Source organism: Rana temporaria, chromosome 3 (genome assembly GCF_905171775.1).
Source record: "Rana temporaria chromosome 3, aRanTem1.1, whole genome shotgun sequence".
Classification (NCBI taxonomy): domain Eukaryota; kingdom Metazoa; phylum Chordata; class Amphibia; order Anura; family Ranidae; genus Rana; species Rana temporaria.
The window spans coordinates 167,136,172-167,159,937 of record NC_053491.1 but is presented as its reverse complement, the minus strand read 5'-3'; the positions used below and the strand labels follow the sequence as shown (position 1 = coordinate 167,159,937).

Sequence of the window (23,766 nt, the reverse complement as noted above, 5' to 3'; positions counted from 1 at the left end):
GTGTGTACTCGAGAGAGGAGGCGGACTGCAGGAGTTGGGAGTAGGCAGGCCTCCCCCAGAGGCAATCTGCCACCTTTCTCCATGGGTGGCAATGGCGGGGGTCCTCCCACACAGCCCGCCCTACCTGCTCTGCTTTGAAGCCCAACGGGGCAGAGGAACTCCCTATAAGGGAGTGAGAGCATGTAGCCCGCTCAACCAGCCCGGTTAGTCCTTCGCCTCTCTTTTTAGAGACAAAAGTTGGTCAAAGTGCATGCATGTTAACCCAATTTCGAGTGCGTGTAAGTGTGGTGGTTTTTGTGGGAGGGGGGTGGGCGTACTAAGCGCAGGCTTACCTCGCATAGCACACCCACCGGGAGCCGGGCTGAGACCACCAAACTCAATTCACATGTAGCCGAGACTGGGATCCGAACCCCTAGCTGCAGAGGTGAATGGTTTGTCAGCGCAGTGCCAATCGCGTTGAGCCACCGCAGCTCCACGCACATTAACTTTAATGGCATCCCAGTCTTAGTCCGGTTCAATATTAAGTTGTCCCACCCTTTGCAGCTATAACAGCTTCAACTCTTCTGGGAAGGCTGTACACAAGGTTTAGGAGTGTGTCTATGGGAATGTTTGACCATTCTTCCAGAAGCGCATTTGTGAGGTCAAGCACTCTGTGCTCTAATTCATCCCAAGGGTGTTCTATCAGGATGAGGCTAGTCAAGTTCCTCCACCCCAAACTCGCTCATCCATGTGTTTATAGACCTTGCTTTGTGCACTGGTGCGCAGTCATGCTGGAACAGGAAGGGGCCATTCCTAAACTGTTCCCACAAAGTTGAGAGCATGAAAGTGTCCAAAATGTCTTGGTATGCTGACGCCTTAAAGGTGTTGTAAAGGTTTGTATTTTTTTACCTTAATGCATCCTATGCGACGCATTAAGGTGAAAAACACCTCTCTGTCATGGGCCCCCCAGCCCCCTCATTTTACTTACCAGAGCCTGTTCACCTGCTGTGTGCTTCCCCCGGCATCCTCTTGTCCACGGAGTCTGGCCGTTGATTAAATAGATTGATAGCAGTGCAGCCATTGGCTTCTGCTGCTGTCAAACACATCCAATGATGTGGCAGCCGGGAGGCTGGACTGAGTCAAGTGTATGACACGGGAGCGCGCCCACAAGCTAACCCAGAGCTTCCCAGAGGGGATTAGCTTTAGCGGGGAGGAGCCAAGACAGCTGCTGTGGGACCCCAGAACAGCAGGATCAGGGTCAAGTATATGATGGAGGTAAGTATATGATGTTTGATATTTAAAAGAAAAAAAAATCGAACCTACAGTATACAACCACTTTAAGTGTTTCCTTCACTGGAACTAAGGGGCCAAGTCCAAAACCTAGGTGACATTTATGGGCACTGATGGCCAGGCACTAAAATGCCATTAGGGAAGGCTGCCTGCAACAGGGCCATCTTGTTAAACCCAGCCCAAACTATATGGGCTGGGTGTAACAAGATGTCCGTTGCTGGCATATTGTGGCCGAGTGCAGGGTGTACCAAGATGGGCATCTCTGATGGCAACACGGAGCGTCACTTCCGCGACCGAATGTGACGGCTCCGGTCGCCGATCCCAAGTGATGATGTGGCTGCGCACTGAACTCTGCACTCCCTGCCAGCTTACTTCCTTTGGGACTCGCTCGACGCTCCGCCTGCTGACTCCGCCCACTGACCCATTCCAGGTATCAGCTAAGGCAGCTTTGAACATCTCAGGGAGCACTGTTCAATCCATCATCCAAAAATGAAAAGAGTATGGCACAACTGCAAACCTACCAAGACATAGTCATCCACCTAAACTGACAGGCTGGGCAAGGAGAGCCTTAAAGAAGAAGTATGGGAATTTAGTTTTTCCCATATTTATACTTACCTCAGTAGATGGAGCATCAGACCGATGCTCCATCTGTCCCCCGCCGTCTGTGCACTGAGAACCAAGCCACCAAACATGGCCGATGGCTAGGTTTTCACAGATCCCCGAGACGAAAGAGGCTGACTGTCAGTCAGCCTCTTTCCTCTCTGCTTCTCCACGTTCATTGGAGTGCTGAGCAGTGGAGGGGCGGGGAGAGGTTGTCTCAGCGGCTCGCTGAGATTGCCATCAATCAGGGCAGCTGGCGGATCTCTACTTTGTAAGTCGTGATGACGCGCTGCCCCTACTGATGGCAGTGACGTCAGCGGAGAGTGGACTTAAGACCGCTCTACGCTGCAAACGGGTCACAGGAGTGCAAAACGAATTGCACTCCTGTTCCCCAGAGGTGAAGCCCAAGCTGGACTTCTCCTTTAATCAGAGATGCAGCCAAGAGGCCCATGGTAACTCTGGAGGAACTGCAGAGATCCACAGCTCAGGAGGGAGAATCTGCCCACAGGACAACTATTATCCCGCGTACACAAAGTCGGAATTTCTAACAACAAATGTTCAATGTGAGCTTGTTGTCGGAAAATCCGACCGTGTGTATGTTCCATCAGACATTTGCTGTCGGAATTTCTGACAACAAAAAATTGAGAGCTGGTTCTCAAATTTTCCGACTAAAAAGTTGTGGTCGGAAATTCCCTAAGTCCAGACCTAAATCCAATTGAGAATCTGTGGCAAAACTTGAAATTTGCTGTTAGCAGACGCTCTGCATCCAATCTAACAGAACTTGAGCTATTTTACAAAGAACAATGGGCAAAAATGTCACTCTGTAGATGTGCAAAGCAGGTAAAGACATCCCCAGATTTGCAGCTGTAATTGCAGCAAAAGGTGGTTCTACAAAGTATTGACTCAGGGGGGCTGAATACAATTGCATCAGTGGCGGCCTGTTAATTGTGGAGCGCCCAAACGCGACCCCCTCTCTCCTCGCCACCCCCTATATGCAATGAATAGATGCATGCATAGCATGAATCTATCCAAGGCCGTCCCCTATTTATGCGTCCAGCCCCTTTCAGTGCACTGGGTGCATGAACTACAGCGGCAAGGTTTTTTTTTTTATGCATCAGGCTTCAAAATAGGGTGAGCTTGGGTCGCAGAGGATGTGCCTGGAGCCCTCCCAGGTGTGTTGCAACAGTGAATGAATATTCACTGTTGCAACACTGATCCTCCTCCTGGCCAATCGTGAAGCAGGTATGAAACCCGTTTCCCGTTTCCCGATTGGCCAAAATGTCCGGCTATCCTATTGGATGCCTAGCACTGGGAGGAGTAGAGAGGAAGCCGCTTCAGTAGAGGACAGTGTTCCCGTGCCCGCCACACTGGAAGATGGTCGCATCAGCTTCAACCGCTGCTCTCTACGCCCGCATCCAGGGTAAGGACAGCGGTTGGTTGAGGGGGTGTTAGTGCCGTGCCGTGCCGTGCGTGGGGGGGGTGTCGGGGTGTCAGTTGTGCTAGTGCCCCTCCACCGGCGGCGGGGAGGGGTTGTTTGCCGCCCCCCCCAATAAAAAATACACCAGCTGCTAATGAAATGCGCTAAAATACATTTATGTTTTTGGTTTCAACATGACAAAATGTGGTAATACTTGTTCAAGGCACTGTAGATGTGTATAGCAGTCTAAAAAGAGGGACAACATTAGCATAAGTTGCCCAAAGGGTGGCGCTAAAGAGCTGAAAAACCACATTGTTTTGTGTATGTTGGCTGAAAAAGTTCTGCCGTCACTGTATGCATACCAAGTTCACGGCCAATGCACTTTGCTTTAAAATTCGTCCGTTGGAAATCCAGACGTGTGTACGGGGCTTTAGTGCTACAAGATCTCAGGTGTGAATGGGGAGCAGGTGTGTTAAATTTGGTGTTATCATTCTCACTTTCATACTGGTCACTGGAAGGTTAACATGGCACCTCATGGCAAAGAACTCTCTGTGAGGATCTGAAAAAAATAATTGCTGCTCTGCATAAAGATGGCCTAGGCCAGGGATCTTCGAACTACGGCCCTCCAGCTGTTGCGGAACTACACGTCCCATGAGGCATTGTAAAACTCTGACATTCACAGACATGACTAGGCATGATGAGAATTGTAATTACTAAACAACTGGAGGGTCATAGTTTGAGGACCCCTGGCCTAGGCTATAAGAAGATAAACGCACACTGCATCAAATTGGTCATCCTAGAAGGAAGCCTCTTCTAAAGATAATTCACAAGAAATCCCGCAAACAGTTTGCGGAAGACAAGCAGACTAAGGACATGGATTACTGGAACCATGCCCTGTGGTCTGATGAGACCAAGATAAACTCATATGGTGTCAAGCATGCGTGGCGGCAACCATGTGAGGAGTACAAATACAAGTGTGTCTTGCCTACAGTCAAGCATGGTGGTGGGAGTGTCATGGTCTGGGGCTGCAGGAGTGCTGTCAGGACTGGGGAGCTACAGTTCATTGAGGGAACGCCAACATGTACTGTGACATACTGAAGCAGAGCATGAGCCCCTCCCTTCAGAGACTGGCCCGCAGGGCAGTATTCCAACATGATAACGACCCCAAACACACCTCCAAGATGACCACTGCCTTGCCACAGAAGCTGAGGGTAAAGGTGAAGGACTGGCCAAGCATGTCTCCAGACCTAAACCCTATTGAGCATCCGTGGGACACATTCAAAACAGAAGGTGGAGGAGCGCAAGGTCTCCAACATCCACCAGCTCTGTGATGTCGTCATGGATGAGTGGAAGAGACTCCAGTGGCAACCTATGAAGCTCTGCTGAATTCCATGCCTAAAAGGGTTAAAGAGATACTATGGGTTTGTTTTTTTATAATTTTTTTTAAAAACAAACATGTCATACTTCCACTGTGCAGTTCGTTTTGTAAAGAGTGGCCCCAAACGTCTTCTTCTGGGTTCCCCCAGCAGCTCTCGCATCTTTTCCCCGCAGGAGCTAACCCCTTCTGGGAAGCCCTCTCCTGAGGGGGTTACCTTGCGGGCGCGCTCCTGTGTGATACAATTTGGTGGCCATAGCTGCCAAGTGTATGACTCGGCCCCACCCCCGGTGCGCTACGTCATTGATTTGATTGACGGCAGCGAGAGCCAATGGCTGCGCTGCTATCAATCATCCAATGAAGAGCCGACTAGAGCTCATGAAAGCAACGCGGGATTGCGCCCAAGGAGATTTGGGTCTCAGGTCAGTAAAACGTGGGTCGGGGGGGGGGGTCGCTGACTGCAAGGTGTTTTTTCACCTTAAAGTGGTTGTAAACCCACTTTTTTTACTTTTACCTACAGGTAAGCCTATAACAAGGCTTACCTGTAGGTAAGGAGAATATCTCCTAAACCTGCACGGTTTAGGAGATATTCCCCTCGCAATGCGCCGCGGCGCATGCGCAGGGGGGATCGGCGCAAGGACCGGCAGCCGCCGGACCTTGCCGAGTTTTAAATCTCCCGCGCGCACGCGCGGGAGTGACGTCATCGCCGCTCCAGCCAATCACAGCGCTGGAGCGGCGATACCCGGAAGACACGCCGAGGCAAGATGAAATCTCGCTCGGCGTGGACCAGGCAAGTGCTACACACCTCGTTCCGAGGTAAGTATTTCATAATGAGCTAATATGCGGTGCATATTAGCTCATTATGACTTTTGCCTTACAGGAGAAAAAAAATAATAATAATTTCATGCGGGTTTACAACCGCTTTAATGCATATGATGCTTTACAACCCCTTTAAGGCAGTGCTGGACAATAATGGTGGCCACACAAAATATTGACACTTTGGGCCCAATTTGGACATTTTCACTTAGGGGCATACTCACTTTTGTTGCCAGCGGTTTAGATATTAATGGCTGTGTGTTGAGTTATTTTGAGGGGACAGCAAATGTACACTGTTATACAAGGTGTGCACTCACTACTTTACATTGTAGCAAAGTGTAATTTCTTCAGTGTTGTCACATGAAAAGATATAATAAAATGTTCACAAAAATGTGAGGGGTGTACTCACTTTTGTGAGATACTGTAGATTGTAGGACCGGATAGGTTCAGGGAATGTGCTTTATTGATAGACTGGCCGGCAGGTGTATCATGTATGGGGGCCCCCCTATGAAGCAGTGCTGGTGACTCCAGTGAGCAGAGCCCCCTCCCGCCCAGAGTCTCCTCTCCGGCTGGGCGTGTCCCCTACACTGCGCTCCTCTCTCCTCTCACAGGATCCTCTCCATACGCCATGGGCTTGGAGAAGGAGAAAGCCGATGCTCGGATCTTCATGGATGAAGATGACTTCAACCGATCAGACATGCCGATGCTGACCGAGAAGACCTATGAGATCAACCAGCGCGACCGGGACCCCAACAACCTCAACAGTCACCTAAAGGTAAGTCCCGGGGACTGGGCGCACCGCTAGCACTCCATTACACACCGATGTACACTGACTACTAGTCATTTACTACAATAGTGTCATAGCTGGTCTTCCCAAAACTCCAATGCTTGTGTAATGGTGAGTTTTCGTTTACCAGGTCTGCTGATACTTGTAGTACTCCACTTGTATGAGTGACCTACAGTATTGTATAGGCTGCTGCTCAGTTCTGCTGCTACTTGTAGTACTCCACTTGTATGAGTGACCTACAGTATTGTATTGGCTGCTGCTCAGTTCTGCTGCTACTTGTAGTACTCCACTTGTATGAGTGACCTACAGTATTGTATTGGCTGGTGCTCAGTTCTGCTGCTACTTGTAGTACTCCACTTGTATGAGTGACCTACAGTATTGTATTGGCGGGTGCTCAGTTCTGCTGCTACTTGTAGTACTCCACTTGTATGAGTGACCTATTGTATTGTATTGGCTGGTGCTCAGTTCGGCTGCTACTTGTAGTTCAATTACCCCACACTTTATTGCTTGTATATTAGTTGGGTCTCAGTTCTGCTGTTTATAGTTCAGTCATCCAAGGCTGAAACACTCATTGGGTCTCAGTTCTGCTGCTACTTGTAGTTCTCCTCCCAAAACTGCAATGCTTGTGTATTCATTGGGTCTCAGTTCTGCTGGTGCTTGTAGTTCTCTTCCCAAAACTGCAATGCTTGTGTATTCATTGGGTCTCAGTTCTGCTGGTGCTTGTAGTTCTCTTCCCAAAACTGCAATGCTTGTGTATTCATTGGGTCTCAGTTCTGCTGGTGCTTGTAGTTCTATTCCCAAAACGGCAATGCTTGTGCATTCATTGGGTCTCAGTTCTGCTGGTGCTTGTAGTTCTATTCCCAAAACTGCAATGCTTGTGTATTCATTGGGTCTCAGTTCTGCTGGTGCTTGTAGTTTTCTTCACAAAACTGCAATGCTTGTGTATATATTGGGTCTCAGTTCTGTTGGTGCTTGTAGTTCTCTTCCCATAACTGCAATGCTTGTGTATTCCTTGGGTCTCAGTTCTGCTGGTGCTTGTAGTTCTCTTCCCAAAACTGCAATGCTTGTGTATTCGTTGGGTCTCAGTTCTGCTGGTGTTTGTAGTTCAGTGGTCCCTAAGATTCTTCTGCAATAGTTAGACTCAGTTCTGCTTCTGTCGTTCAGTTATCCAAGGCTGAAATACGTGTGTAATAGTTGAGCCTCGGTTCTGCTGCTACTTGTAGTCCTTTTCCCTAAACTGTAATGCTTGTGTATACATTGTGTCTCAGTTTTGCTGGTAGTTCAGTTGCCCACAACTAAGATTCTTCTGCAGTAGTTGAGTCTCAGTTCTGCCATTTGTAGTTCTGGTATCCAAGGCTGTAATAGTTGAGTCTCAGTTCTGCTGCTACTTGTAGTCCTCTTGCCCAAACCTGTAGAGCCTATGTATTAGTTGGGCCCCAGGTCTGCTTAGTTATCCAAGGTTCTAATACATGTGTAATAGTTGAGTCTCAGTTCTGCTGCTACTTGTAGTGTAGTTGGTCAGGCAGGCAATGCTTGTATATTAGTTGGGTCTCAGTTCTGCTGCTACTTGTAGTGTAGTTGGCCAGGCAGGCAATGCTTGTACATTGGGTCTCAGTTCTGCTGCTACTTGTAGTGTGGTTGGTTAGGCATGTAATGCTTGTACATTAGTTGGGTCTCAGTTCTGCTGCTACTTGTAGTGTAGTTGGCCAGGCAGGCAATAATTGTATATTAGTTGGGTCTTAGTTCTGCTGCTACTTGTAGTGTAGTTGGCCAGGCAGGCAATGCTTGTACATTGGGTCTCAGTTCTGCTGCTACTTGTAGTGTAGTTGGCCAGGCAAGCAATGCTTGTATATTAGTTGGGTCTCAGTTCTGCTGCTACTTGTAGTGTAGTTGGCCAGGCAGGCAATGCTTGTACATTGGGTCTCAGTTCTGCTGCTACTTGTAGTGTGGTTGGCCAGGCAGGCAATGCTTGTATATTAGTTGGGTCTCAGTTCTGCTGCTACTTGTAGTGTAGTTGGCCAGGCAGGCAATAATTGTATATTAGTTGGGTCTCAGTTCTGCTGCTACTTGTAGTGTAGTTGGCCAGGCAGGCAATAATTGTATATTAGTTGGGTCTCAGTTCTGCTGCTACTTGTAGTGTAGTTGGCCAGGCAGGCAATGCTTGTATATTGGGTCTCAGTTCTGCTGCTACTTGTAGTGTAGTTGGCCAGGCAGGCAATGCTTGTACATTGGGTCTCAGTTCTGCTGCTACTTGTAGTGTGGTTGGCCAGGCAGGCAATGCTTGTATATTAGTTGGGTCTCAGTTCTGCTGCTACTTGTAGTGTAGTTGGCCAGGCAGGCAATGCTTGTATATTGGGTCTCAGTTCTGCTGCTACTTGTAGTGTAGTTGGCCAGGCAAGCAATGCTTGTATATTAGTTGGGTCTCAGTTCTGCTGCTACTTGTAGTGTAGTTGGCCAGGCAGGCAATGCTTGTATATTGGGTCTCAGTTCTGCTGCTACTTGTAGTGTAGTTGGCCAGGCAGGCAATGCTTGTACATTGGGTCTCAGTTCTGCTGCTACTTGTAGTGTGGTTGGCCAGGCAGGCAATGCTTGTATATTAGTTGGGTCTCAGTTCTGCTGCTACTTGTAGTGTAGTTGGCCAGGCAGGCAATGCTTGTATATTAGTTGGGTCTCAGTTCTGCTGCTACTTGTAGTGTAGTTGGCCAGGCAGGCAATAATTGTATATTAGTTGGGTCTCAGTTCTGCTGCTACTTGTAGTGTAGTTGGCCAGGCAGGCAATAATTGTATATTAGTTGGGTCTCAGTTGCTGCCACTTGCCCAATACTACAAGACTTGTGTGTTATTCAGGTCCCAGTTCTGCTGCTCCTTGTAGTTCAGTTACCCAAGACTGCAATGCTTGTGCAATAGTTACAGAACAGCTCGATTGCAGAGCAGCAATATCAGGGGCGTCTTAATAGCATTGTAGGTCCCTGGGCAAAGTAATGCTCTGGGGCCCCTACAATGGAGACAGTGCAGGTAAACAGAAATCAAGTAGGTAGGAGGTAGGGGATATCTAGGGTGTAAAGGGGTCAGAGTGCTGAGGGATAACTGGGATGTAGAGGGGCAGCCCCAATTTTGGGGCAGCCCGGGCTCAAGGACCAGCTGCTTCGGGGAAAGGGTAGGAGCCCTCCATGCAGCTGGGGCCCCTGGGCAGTGCCCAGGTGTGCCCTCTCATTAATACAGCCCTGAGCAATATACTTACTTAATTCTCTGAGTGCAAGACAGGTCCCTGCTGCTCCTGCATCCCCCCACACTACAGAAGTCTTGCGAATCGACTGTTCCTGATGCCATCATGCCCATAGACCGGCTCTGGATGTGAGGACGTCAGGAACAGCCCACTGATGGATGTGGGGAGCACAGTTTTCCGGAGGATCGGGTAAGTACACCTTTTCCTTGCACCCCTGGACAAAACAAGCAGTTAATGCAGTGCGGGGAAAATACACATGTTGTCCGGAGTTCTTCTTTAAGTCTCAGTTCAGCTAATAATAATTGGCGTCTGTTTTTGTGTTTTTCCAGCTCGGCTTTGAGGATGTGATCGCAGAGCCAGAAACCACTCACAGCTTCGATAAGGTGTGGATCTGCAGCACGGCACTCTATGAAATCAGTAAATACCTCGTCTACAAGGTGCTCACCGCGCTCCTGGCCATCCCACTGGCCTTTGTCATAGGACTGGTCTTCGCCATCCTCAGCTGCCTGCACATCTGGTAATTCCGCTATTTTCTTTTCTTTATATAATTGTCTTTTAAATTGTAGCTCTGCTTAAAAAAATATTCTTATCCAAAATGTAAGTATTTATCATAGAAAGTGTGGTTCACAATTTATCAGCAGTGCCCAGATGTGCCCACACACACGGCCTATCAAAGTCATGCCATAGTGGAATCCTGTGTGATCTAATCCCATTGAAGGTGCAGAAATACACTTATTGCAAGTTGTTTTATGTATTTATACAGCCTGATTGAATATATTCAAGTAATATAGCCAGATTCAGTAAGACCTGCCTAACGTTAGGCAGGCGTAGCGTATCTCATTTACGCTACGCCGCCATAAGTTAGAGAGGCAAGTGCTGAATTCACAAAGCACTTGCGTCCTAAGTTGCGGCGTAGTGTAAATGGGCTGGCATAAGCCCGCCTAATTCAAATTGTGAAGAGGTGGGCGTGTTTTATGTAAATAAACCATGACCTCCACGTAAATGACGTTTTGAACGAACGGCGCATGCGCCGGCCGTGGACGTATCCCAGTGCGCATGCTCCAACTTACGCCGCAAAGACTTATTGGTTTCGACGGGAACGTAAATTATGTCCAACCCCATTCACGGACGACTTACGCAAACAACGTAAAATTTTCAAAATTCGACGCGGTTCCGACGTCCATACGTAACATTGGCTGCGCCATCTTTTTGGTGGAATAACTTTAGGCCTGAAAACGCCTTACGTAAACGGCGTATCTTTACTGCGACTGGCAAGCGTACGTTCGTGAATAGGCGTATCTCGCTGATTTACATATTCTAAGCGTAAATCAGCGTACACGCCCCTAGCGACCAGCGTAAATATGCAGTTAAGATACGACGGCGTAGGAGACTTAGATTTAGATCTAGATTTAAGTGTATCTCAATTTGAGAATACACTTAAATTTACGACGGCGCAGATTCAGAGTAACTCTCTCTGAATCTGGCTATTAGTCTACATCAGGGGTCTCCGAACTCTCTACACAAAGGGCCAGTTTACTGTCCGTCAGACTTTAGTGGGCTGAACTGTGGCCAGTGGGAGTAGAAGGCTTAGTGGTCAGTGGGACCAAAAAAACTGAAAGCGCCTGTAGTCAGTGAGAGATATGGTGCCCCATTGTTGGTGTCAGTGGAAGTAGTAGTGCCCCATCGTTGATGTCCGTAAGACAAATAGTGCCCCATTGTTGGTGTCAGTGGAAGTAGTAGTGTCCCATCATTGATGTCAATAAGAGAAATGGTGCTACATTGGTGTCATTGGGAGGAGTAGTGCCCCATGGTTGATGTCAGTGGGAGAAATGGTGCCTCATGGTTGGTGTCAGTGGAAGGAGTAGTGCCCTATCGTTGATGTCAGTGGGAGAAATGGTGTCTCATGGTTGGTGTCAGTGGAAGGAGTAGTGCCCTATGGTTGATGTCAGTGGGGTAAATGGTGCCCCATCATTGATGTCAATGGGAGAAATTGTGCCCCATTGTTGGTGTCTGGAAGGAATAGTAACCTATCCTTAGCGTCCGTAGAATGAATAGTGCCTTGTATCAGTGGGAGGAACAGGGCCTCAAGGGCCCGATGAAGGCAAGCAAAGGACCACATCTGGCCCCTGGGCCACAATTTGGAGACCACTTGTCTACATGAACCTTTAATGCCGTATTCACATGGCCGGTTACTTGTGGCCACCAGATTTCAGTGGCAATAATAAGTAGATTCTTGCAGCTGGAATGACCCGGGCATGCGATTAGCAGCAGCCACTCTGCCTATTTATACTAATAGCAGGCTGACAGCGGCCGCTGTTGTTTGCATGTAGCCGCACACAGAGCAGATAACTGCGGTTAGGGATGGATGTCCGAGTCTAGATGCAGTCAGCTGGGTCCAGGCTCAGACATCTGTTTCTAACTGGAGCTATCTACTCTCTGTGCGGTTACATGCAAACGGCAGATGTCAGACCATCAATAGCAGCTGCTAATCGCATGCTCTGGTCACTCCAGCCGCCAGAATTTACTGATTCTTGCCATTGGAATCCAGTGGCTGCAGGTAACCAGCCACGTGAAAGAGGCCTAAATGTAATGCATAGAGCTTCCACTACAGAGTAATACATGATTTACTAAAGTTAGAACGTATTTAAACCCAAAAAGGAAATATTAAATATATTGTAGTTTACCAGTCCTTACATGCCTTTTCACACGTAATCTTGCAAATAACACAATTCCTGTTCCTATGTGGCTACACTCACCCCTCCACTGTATCTGTGGAGGAGGCCTTTGTTACCACCCGGCCTGGATCTCAAACATATCTGCACTTGTTTATCTCTGCTACAAACATGGTGTCTCATGGGAGTAATACAGGAAAAAAATAAGGTTATTTTTGTTTTCTCTTATGTTCATAGGCAGTGACAGGGACCCTTTAAGTCAACCTGTGCTGTGACATTTGCCAATTAAAGCTTCTGTGACCAGTGAGGAGTAGTCTTTGAGTACATGGACCCTGAGATTAGACGTAGTCATGGGACAGAATACTAAGGGTCTCATTTGGGCTCTGCAGCTTTATATGTCAATGCCACAAGGAGAGTGATAGGGGTACATAAGGGGAGCTAATCTCCATTGTCAGTGCTCAGGGGTTTTGTTACAATGTACAAACATACACAGCACATTCAAACATTATAGCAGACTTGCCTGCCAAAGCATCTCACTTTCGTGGTGTGATGATCACAATCTCCCTTATCATTCCATGGCTGCTGACCTCTTTATCTATATGTCCATCGTGATTGGCTTGACCAGGATGATTTAACTCATATGCACATGGCAGCGCTGTAGATGAGGGGGTGCCACCAGTCCTCCTGTACTGGGCCCGGGTCAGCAGGGGGGCCTAGGTGAATCGGATATGAGCAGGCAGGGTGATTGGTACCACAGCGGAGCAATTATTGCAAACCAATCCCCTGTATGGCTCTCTCTGCAGCAGCTGAAAGCTAGCTTCTTCTCCCCCACCTCATGTTGGCTTTCAGCTGCTGCAGGGAGAGCCATAGAAAGGGTTGGTTCTAATAATTGCCCCCGCCTAACCGATCACCCTACCTGTGCACCATACTTTACCCCTGCTGCCCTGGCCCCCTGTGTGCCCACCTGCCCCTGCAGAGCTGATGTATTCCCTCCTTTCCTTCCCACTGGCAGCTGCAAGCACACAATATGATTCTTTAAGATTGAGAGTGGGGGAAGAGCTATGTAAGTTTGTCATATTCACTTTCCTGAATGAACACAATAAGTGATCAGTACAGATCACCCACTGTGTTCATTCATAACTGAAGCATTGGCCTGTATGGGGCCCTGTGGTTTCTGCTGCCCTGCACATGCATGCATGAAGTAATTCATTCCCGTACAAAGGCATGTTGTGAATTTACCACATGCTGTGCAAGCACAGCTCAGTGTACATTTATTAGATACATTATTGGCAGGCAGAACAGCTTTTATTACAGAAGAAACATACAGTACACTGTCCCATCAATAAAAACCTACCTGCCAGCAATGTTTAGGTTTGAAGAATTAAGTTCTACATTAAGATGAACTTTCAATCCAGTTTGAAAGGTACACCACTGGCGGAAAACCATTGAAGGTATACTCCAGCCAAATGAAAGAGTAAGGTGTATCTAATACCAGCTTTGTAGTGCTATCTGTGTCCCCGGGGTTCACCTCTTTCTTTTTGACCTGTTGACCATTGTCACCAGGACTGAAAGTGAGGGAAATCCAAAATGATAGGTTATCACCAAAACGAGAATGTCTAAGCGAGTGGAAAAAATGTCTGAGAGGGTTTTCCTCAATTTGGAAATATTTCCTTCTGTTGGGTCTATGGCACAAGAAGTGAATGGAAATCTCCCAAATGGGACACAGATTACAAAAAATAAAAATAAAAAGTACACACGGAGTGCACCCTTCAGCTTTTTATTCATCTATTGATGACTAGTTAACATTCTCCTGTGTTGATAATCTGATGATCCTGGAACACGCCTGCTAGTGATGCTGGGGCATCTTTTTTGTTACCTGTCACTTTCAGAGAGCCTCAATTCTAAGGCCCCGTACACACGATAGAATCCATCCGCAGATAAATCCCAGCAAATGGGTTTCTGCGGATAGATCCTATGGTGTGTACACGCCAGCGGATCTGTTTCCGCGGAGAAATCTCCTCTGGGATGGATTCCAGCAGATCGGATATTTGCTGTGATGCACAACAAATCCATCTGCTGGAATCCATTCCAACGGATGGATCCGCTCGTCTGTACAGACTTACCGGATCCATTCGTCCAAAGGGATTCCCCGCACGCGTCGTAATGATTTGACGCATGCGTGGAATTCCTTATATGACAGCGTCGCGCCCGTCGCCGCGTCATAATCGCGGCGACGGCGCGACACGTCATCGCCAGAGGATTTCCGCGCGGATTTCAATGCGATGGTGTGTACACTCCATCCCATCGAAATCAGCGGAAATCTTTGAGAGGATTTATCCGTGGAAACGGTCCGCTGGACCGTATCCGCGAATAAATTCTCTCGTGTGTATGGGGCCTAAGAGGTCTCTTAAAGCTACCAATCAGATTTAAACCTGTCTTGGAAGTTCCAATGGGATGCAAAAGAGAAAAATATACATAGCTCAGACTTGGGCATCTGCCCTCCTGACCCTGCAAGGCGGACTGTATGTGCTCTGGATGAAAGGGATTACAGTAAGGCTCAGTTCACACTGAGGCGGCCTGTCAGGCGACTTAGTCAGCCTGACAAGTCGCGATCAATGCAGTGCAATGGAACCATTCTATTTGGAGCGACTCAAGCCGCTCTGACTTAGAAAAAGGTTCCTGTATCCTTTGAGGGTGACTTCAGAGCGACTTATATTACAGAAGTCACTTGCAAGCCTCGCTGATGTCACGCTGTACGGGGTGGCTTTAGAGTCGGGTGACTTTTAAGCCGCCCCAGCGTTGACCGGCATTAATAGTAATCTAAAGGTATTTTCTGATTTTTAGCACAGCAACAGTATGCAGCAGTAAACCTGACTAGTTTCATTTGTTGTATGAGAACTCCGTAAAGAGGACTTTTCGGTGACCTACAACAATAAACAACAGGGGCTACCTATATCATTAAGGCCTCATGCACACTCAACGTTTTTACAGCTGCTGTTTTTGGCTTCAGTCATTTTTTCTGCAGCTATACATGTACACATATGCCTCGTACACACGATGGGTTTTCCTGGCAGGAAAACTGCAAAGACAGCTTTTGGCCGGGAAAACTGGCCGTGTGTATGCTCCATGGCAGGAAAACCGCCGGGAATCCCGGCAGGAAAAATGAGAGCATGTCTTCTAGCGCTGCATTATTGTTCTACCATTTTACTTTACTTTGTTTGTTTCAGTGCTAGCTGCTTTGTTGTCTATTTTATGTTTGGTTTAGCGCATTTTTTTCCTCTTTTTTTACATGTCTTCTATTTTCCTGCCGGGATTCCGCGGGTATTTTTCTCAGCAGTTTCACTATGGGGAAAGCCTGCAGTGGCCAAAGCTCTCATGGCAGGTTTCCTGCAAGGAAAACCGGCCATGTGTAGGGGGAAAAAGCTGCTGAGCCGGTTCTCTGGTTTCCCGGCGGTAAAAAGTCCGCCGGGAAACCCGATCGTGTGTACAAGGCAGTAGGCTGTTATCAGCATTGTTTGGCTGGGGTGTTTTCTGGCTGGAAAAAAAATCCAGAATTTGTGGGTTTGAAGAGGAGTTTTTCAACACTTGTAAAAACACTCTAAGGCCTTGTACACACGATAGGATAGCCAGAGGACAATGGTCTGAAGGACGGTTTTCATCGGTCAAAAACGATCGTGTGGGGGCCCCATAGGTTATTTAACCTTCGGTTAAAAAAATAGGAACTTGCTTTAAAATATAACCGATGGACGCCTAACCGATAGGTCAAAACCGATCGTTGGTATGCAAAAGCATCGGTTAAAAACCTGCGCATGCTCAGAATCAACTCGACGCATGCTTGGAAGCATTGAACTTAATTTTTTTCAGCACGTCGTTGTGTTTTACGTCACCACGTTCTGACACAATCGGTTCTTTAACTGATGGTGTGTAGGCGCGACGGACCATCAGTCAGCTTCATCGGTTAACCTATGACAACGGTCCTTCAGACTGTTCTCATCGGATGGACTGATCGTGTGTACGAGGCCTAACTCTAATTAAAGCTTAACTATTCAGCGTTTTTGATCTACTGTATAAGCTGTTGTGGGAGTATAGTTTTGTTTAAAAAAAAAAATAAAAAAAAAGAAGCTAAAAATGCTCAGAAAAAAAGCTATTGCAAAAAACGCTGCAAAACTCATTCTACAGCTAACGCTACTGGCTTTTTTATAACGTCCAGTGTGCACAAGACCTACAGAGCGTGTCATCAGTCTGCTGCAGGGAGGAGGAAGCATTTACACAGTCTCATTATGATCAGACTGCAACATTAGAGTTTTGTAGCAAATCACAATCTGAAAGGCTGTAGCAGGAACTGATTTGTATCCAATATTTGTTAACACAACTAAGAACTACATAGCAGCAGGATTTCCATGGTGGTGTCCAGTGGCAGAAAGAGCAACAAAAGGACCCCTTATTCAAACCTGTTTTTTTTGGACACTTCTACCACTGCATTTCAATTGATAGCTAATTTGAAGAGAGCCATGTCCAGGTCTATGTGACATTGAGATGGGTCCCAACAACCATCAACCCATATCTAGTATAAATGGCCCCCTAAGTAGCAAAGGCCATAGGCAAAGTCTAAGCAAATGGTATGTCCACCTCAGAGGACTCTCTGAGCAAGCATGCTGTCCCTGGATAAAGCCTGGACAAAGATGGCTCTGTTGTTTTGGAGGGAAAATCAGCTTGTTAGGGGAAATAGTTTGATGCCTCGTACACACGATCGCTTTTCCCGACGGGAAAACTGCCATGTTTGCGTTTGGTCGGGAAAACCGGCCGTGTGTATGCTCCATAGCAGTTTTCCCAACAACTGCAAACTTGTTCTCTTTTTTACCGCCGCGATTCTCTGCGTTTTTTTGCTCGGCAGTTTTCCTATGGGAAACACTGCAGTGGAGCATACACACGGTTTTCCCGACCAAAGCTGTCATGGCAGTTTTACTGTGGGGAACCGTGTGTACAGGGAAAAAGCAAACGAGCAGGTTCTCGGTTTTCGCCTCAGTTTTCCCGGCAGACTTTTGACCGCCGGGAAAAACGATCGTGTGTACAAGGCATGAGAGGTAATAAATACTTGTAAGGCCTCATGCACACAGGACATTTTCAAAGCCACTTTTAGAGAAAAATAGATCTGATGCTAGGTCTACTTTAATACAGTCTTTACTGATTCTATTTAGACTTTGCAGTTGTCCATCGCAGCCAATGTTATTATTCCATACATTAAATATGAAACATAAGGCTTTAAAAAAAAACTAGCTTCTGATTGGCTGCTACAGTTAACTATAGCAGTGTTTCTCAACTTCAGTCCTCAAAGCGCCCCAACATGTTATGTTTTCAGGCTTTCCATTATTTTGCACAGGTGATTTGATCAGTTTCACTGCCTTAGTAATTTCCACAGCTGTTTCATCTTAGGGAAATCCTGAAAACATGACCTGTTGGGGCGCCTTGAGGACAGGAATTGAAAAACACTGAACTAAAGTGATACTAAAGTCTTGTTCTTTTTTTTCTTTTTTTTTTTTTTTTTTTTAAATAACAAACATGTTATACTTACCTTCTCTGAGTAGTGGATTTACACAGAGTAGCCAAGATCCTCCTCTTCTTGGGTCCCTCTTTGGTTCTCCTGGTCTCTCCCTCCTGTCAGGTGCTGCCACAGCAAGCAGCATGCTATGGGGGCACCCGAGCTGAGTCACAGATCCCTGTGTCCGTTCAGATATGGAGCCGCAGCCTGGCCAGCCCCTTTTCTCTCTTCTATGACTCACTGACTTTGCTTGACAGCAGCGGGAGCCAATGGGGCTTCGCTGCTGCCTCGGCCAATGAGGAGGGGGAGTCCCAGACAGCGGAGTCTCTCGTGCAACATCGCTGGATCGAGATGGGCTCAGGTAAGTATTAGAGGGGCTGCTGCACACAGAAGGTCTTTTACCTTAATGCATAGCCATAGCGATAAACCTTTAATCCTCTCCCCTGCTGCTTACAATTACAGAGCTTGGTGCTTGATCCAACGTCACTGTAGCTTTCTATCTTTGGTCCAGCAGACGACCTCATGTAGCATATAATTAGTGGTTTCAGACCCAATGTAACCGTAGATCTGTGTGGGATTCCCCTATGAACACATACACATGAACGGCGTGGTCGGACAGCAGCAGGGGCCGGGGAAGCTGTCCAACCACACTTCTCGACAACGGCATGCATTGAAACAGGACTTCTTTAATATATGAAAAGAAACTGCAAATAACTGAATGATGGGCACACATTTTCAGGATCACGAGATATGTGAATTGCAATATAGAACATATATTCATCAATATGATGTAAACTGCAACTTTTGTTGCTCCTGACATGCATACTGTAAATAAATGCAAAAACTGGTATGAGTCCCAACAAATGATTAGTGAGCATAGCTTGCTTTATTTCTTATCGCTGACCTATGTTTGAACCTACAGAAGTCTGGTTATAAAACAGATTTCTAATTTATACCCTTGGTTTAGGGAAACATTTCTGTAAAAGGAATCCAAGTAAAAGGAAAAATCCACTGAGAGAAATATGTGGACCATTTCTGGCCTTTGGCTAAAAATGACAGTTGCTGGATGATATTGAGCAAATAAATGTAACCGTTTGTGCCACTGACAAGAAACAGATATACGGCAAGTTTAGTTACAGAGCCGCTGAATCCGTATGACAGTTTCAGGAAGGTTTCCTTAAGACCCCTATCACCTAAAGTGCCCTTGCCCATTGAAATCAATGGGCAGCGATGCCAAAGCACCAGTGGCGAAAAAACCTTTAACCCTTTATTCGGCCGCTAGCACCCGAAAAAGCGTCTCTTAACAACGGTAAAGCACCACTAAAAATAGCAGCGCTTTACTGCCGACGCCCCGTGCTTTCAGTGTGAAAGGGCTTTTAATGATATAATTATATGTAGACTGAAGAATCTGTTCGATAGGATTTAAATATCAAAGCATAATGAATTAGAAAGATTAGAAGACCATTCTTGTTAAAGTGGTTGTAGAGCTTAAGTTTTTTTTTTAACTTAATGCATTCTCTGCATTAGGGTAAAAAAAACTTCCCCCAGCCCCCCTTTTACTCGCCTGAGCCCAATCTTGATCCAACAATGATGAGCACAAGAGCAGCGCTCCCCCAACCCCCCAATATTCTCACCTGAGCCCAATCTTGATCCAACGATGAGCACAAGAGCAGCGGCTCTCTCAGGTCTCTCCCTCCCCATTGGCCCCAACTGCTGTCAATCACAGCCAGCGAGGTGGGAGCAAGAGGCGCGGCCCCCATAGCAAGCGGCTTACTTCAACCCAGTGAAGAGACCTCTTTAACTTCCTGTGTCTCATGCCGCGTACACACCATCACTTTATGTGATGAAAAAAATTTTTTTTTCACAATGCTCTAGCAAAGCGAGGTTACGTTCAGCACTTTTTTCCATTGAAGCTCGCTTCATAACTAGCTTCTGGGCATGCACGGGTTTAAAAACGTTGTTTTAAACATCGTTTTTGCTACACACAGTGATTTTTTTGTGAAACAAAAAACGACGTTTTGAAAAAGGACACAAAAAATTGAAGCATGCTTCAATTTTTTTTTGTCGTTTTTCACAAGACATAGAACAACGTTTTCCCCCACACACAGTCATTTAAATTGACGTTTTTAAAAACGTCGTTTTTTTTCATCACAAAAAGTGATGGTGTGTACGCGGCATGAGACACAAAAGGGAGTGAGAGGAAACCCCTCCCTTTGTCAGTTGATGTCTAAAATGTCTCAAACCAATTTTTAATGCCTTGTACACACGATCTGAATTTTCCGGCGGAATAAACGCTGATAGATTTTTCAGACGGAATTCCGTTCAACCTGTCTTGCATACACACTGTCACACCAAATTCCGACCATCAAGAACGCAGTGACGTACAACACTACGACGAGCCAAGAAAAATGAAGTTCAATGCTTCCGAGCATGTGTCGACTTGATTCTGAGCATGCATGTTTTTTTTTCTCCGTCTGAGTTCCCTACAGACGAACGGAATTTCCGATAGAAATTTTTTCCATTGGAAAAAAAGAGAACATGTTTCCTTTCTATGTCTTTCAGAATTTCCGAAGGAAAAACTCAGATGGGGCATACACACAGTCGGAATATCCATTCAAAAAATTCTGTCTGACTTTTTTCATCGGAAATTCCTATCGTGTGTACACGGCTTAACAGTGCATGTGGTTTTCATTTGGAAAAGTCCATTCATTCCAAAATCAAATGTTAAAAGCAAACGGAATCTATCAAACGGCATTCAAATGTTCTGAGAATTTTCATACCAATTGCCCTAAGAATTTACTTTCAAAAATATATATTTTTTGCTTTCGATCAGCTGGCAGTCTGAACAAAAAATAAACATACAGATACCTCCATAGTATAGAAATACAATTTTTTTTTTATTTATTTAGATATTTGCTTATATTTTTCCAGACCCTGAAGCAGAAAAAAGGGTCGTTGGTTCGAATCCCAACCACGACACCACCTGCCTGGAGTTTGCATGTTCTCCCTGTGCCTGCATTGGTTTTCTCCGGGTACTCCGGTTTCCTCCCACACTCTAAAGAAATGCTGATAGGTTAATTGGCTTCTGTCCAAAATTGGCCCTAGTATATGAATGTGAGTTAGGGACCTTAGATTCTAAGCTCCTTGAGGGTAGGGACTGATGTGAATGTACATGTACACAGTACTGTTTAATTTGTATTTGTTATTTATTGTGTGATTTTTTTTACCAACTTGTATATTCTTTATAATTTGCTGCAACTCAAAGCCCCTAGGGGTAATTTTCTCTTTTTTTCAAGTACTATCAGGGGTGTGCAGCACTCTTTATCCATGGGTTGTAATACCTTTTCTTTGCTAAAATGTATATGTAAAGTGCTGCATAAATTTACAGTGCTATATAAGTACCGTATTTGCCGGCGTATAAGACGACTGGGCGTATAAGACGACCCCCTAATTTTCCAGCCAAAATGTTGGTTTTGGGATATACTCACCGTATAAGACTACCCCCTTCCTACTAGTCATGCCTCGCCTCACGGTGCCACCATTACATGCCAGACTATGCCACTACATGCCAGACTGTGCCCCATTACATGCCAGACTGTGCCCCATTACATGCCAGACTGTGCCCCATTACATGCCAGACTGTGCCCCATTACATGCCAGACTGTGCCCCATTACATGCCAGACTGTGCCCCATTACATGACCAGACCGTGCCCCATTACATGACCAGACCGTGCCCCATTACATGACCAGACCGTGCCCCATTACATGACCAGACCGTGCCCCATTACATGACCAGACCGTGCCCCATTACATGACCAGACTGCCCTTACCTTATCCTAAGACATGCGAATCGCGGCCGTACGTTTTTTCAAAAGCCGCGCCTCCTACGTCTTCTGTTTCGTGATAGACAGAACATTCCGCTTCCCAGGAGGCACTGTGTTCAGTGTTCGCCTATCACAGAGGCTTTCTCGTCCGAGGACGAGAGGGCCTCCGTGATAGGCGGACACCAAACACAGGACGAGAGGGCCTCCGTGATAGGCGGACACTGAACACAGTGCCTCCTGGGAAGCTGATTGTTTCCGCCTATCACGGAACAGAAGACGTTGGAGGCGCGGCTTTTGAAAAATCGTACGGCCGCGATTCTGGGATAAGGTAAGGTTAGGTTACCGGCGTATAAGACGACCCCCGACTTTTAAGAAGATTTTAAGGGGTTAGAAAGTCATCTTATACGCCAGAAAATACGGTACCTAAAAATAAAATAAAAAATAATAATAATAACTTGTTTTGTTTTATTTTCAGGATCGTTATGCCATTTGTGAAGACCTGTCTAATGGTGTTACCATCTGTACAAGCGATATGGAAGGGTGTTACAGACAGCCTCATAGCCCCTTTATATGCAAGTATGGGGCGGTGTTTTTCATCTGTTAGCGTGCGAGTAGACAACAGTTAGGCTTTTCTGTACAATTCAGATATCATGAATATGCCAAATGTCAATTAAAATACTGCTTAGTACTTCACTAGCCTGCTGAATATGTACTGTTCATGAAATATGGCCCTAACACTTCTATGTGTACATTCCAGTTCTAGTTCAGATCCCACTAGAAATATAGGTGCAAGTCTGTCTCACTACCTCCTGATGTTGGGAACATTTACTGCCTGTGAGGTGATATACAAGAGCTTTATGAAAAGCAGAAAACCAGATCTCCGCACAATTCTTAAGAGCTTGCTAATTGATATTTGATTGTAGATAGCTAAAGCAGAACTACACCCAAGTGGTTTTCTATCGCAGAGTTTTAGAAGATTGATTTGGTGACCATAATATCTGGAATTAAATAACACAATCTAGAGTCCTTCAGGATCTGTGAGCCATCAGTACACTTAATGGCTGGGGAAGAGTATTACTAGCCCTTTTTAAATATTTTCTTTTCAAGGAATTTTCAGTTTTAGTATATTAAATGCAAAAAATACATGTTCTGAATATTTTTAAGGCTTTGAACCTTGACCCCCTTAACTTTCATCAAATTGTGAACCATTATCAGATGTAGAAATTTGCAGTTTATCACACTGAGGCCTCGTACACGCGACCGAGGAACTCGCCGTAAATGAAACATCATTTTCCTCGTCGAGTTCCTTGTTAGAGAAACTTGACAAGATTTCTTTGCGTACACACTGTCAAGACAAAATCTCGTTGTTCTCAAACGCGGTGACGTACAACACATACGACGGCAGGGGAAGTTCGCTTCCACTGACACAACCCTTGGGGCTGCTTTTGCTAATCTCATGTTACTGCGTGTTAAGTAAAAGTTTGGTAAGAAACGATTTGCGCTTTTCAGTCTGTTACAGCGTGAAAAATGTGCTATCTCCTTTTACCGAAGGTGCGCTCCCGTCTCATACTTTATTCTGAGCATGCGCGGGTTTCTAAGCATACACATGAACGTGTTTCTTGTCAAAAACCAGCCCGACGAGGAAATTGAGACTCCCAGCGAGGAAAAAGAGAACTTGTTTTCTCGATGAAAAACATACACACGGACGTTTTCCTCGGCACCAAGTTTCTTGATGGATTCTGTTGAGGAAAACGGTTGTGTGTACGAGGCCTGAGTTGATAAAAAGGTTGCTCAAAGAACCTTTGTTAATAGCCCCAAAAATAAAAAATATATACATAAAACAATCCCTGTTTGGCCTTTGGCTTTTGGAAGGTTTGTAATACAATAGGTTTTTATACAGCTACTGAGCCTATGCTGAGAGGCTGCCCTGAGCTATGTTATATAAACTTGAAACTCACGTATGGTTAAGAGCCATTACCAAAGCCAAAATTATACCTAGGTGGACGTCCCATCTTATATTATTTATTTCATTGATGTAATATTCCTGAAGTCTCTAGAAAATTGCCCCCCCCCCCCCAAAAAAAATGTAATTTTATATGGCTACATTAAGGCTACACTAATTATTTTGTGTGTAGGCCAATAGTGTTATTTGACTGGTTGGAGATAAATATTGGGATGTCTGTCACCCAGATCAGTCCCATATTCTGCCAGTAATGAATGGAACAGACTGCATTCTAGAG

The 23,766-nt window shown here is 46.0% G+C and overlaps 1 protein-coding gene across 1 annotated transcript; it reads left to right on the top strand.

The window, feature by feature from the left end:
• Positions 1-6,049: 6,049 nt before the first annotated feature.
• CAV2 (caveolin 2) lies at positions 6,050-22,312 on the top strand. The gene is made up of 3 exons (XM_040343776.1): positions 6,050-6,252; positions 9,820-10,007; positions 22,002-22,312. Exons 1-3 carry the CDS (start codon positions 6,106-6,108, stop codon positions 22,150-22,152), a joined length of 486 nt encoding a protein of 161 aa, XP_040199710.1. The 5' UTR covers positions 6,050-6,105; the 3' UTR covers positions 22,153-22,312.
• The last annotated feature ends 1,454 nt before the right edge of the window (positions 22,313-23,766 follow it).

What these genes read in the sequence shown, in the direction of transcription:
- CAV2 (XM_040343776.1), top strand. Translation starts at nt 6,106, where the DNA reads ATGGGCTTGGAGAAGGAGAAAGCCGATGCTCGGATCTTCATGGATGAA. An exon ending in ACCTCAACAGTCACCTAAAG is followed by an intron (nt 6,253 to 9,819) that starts GTAAGTCCCGGG and finishes GTGTTTTTCCAG; the next exon opens with CTCGGCTTTGAGGATGTGAT. An exon ending in CTCAGCTGCCTGCACATCTG is followed by an intron (nt 10,008 to 22,001) that starts GTAATTCCGCTA and finishes TTTTATTTTCAG; the next exon opens with GATCGTTATGCCATTTGTGA.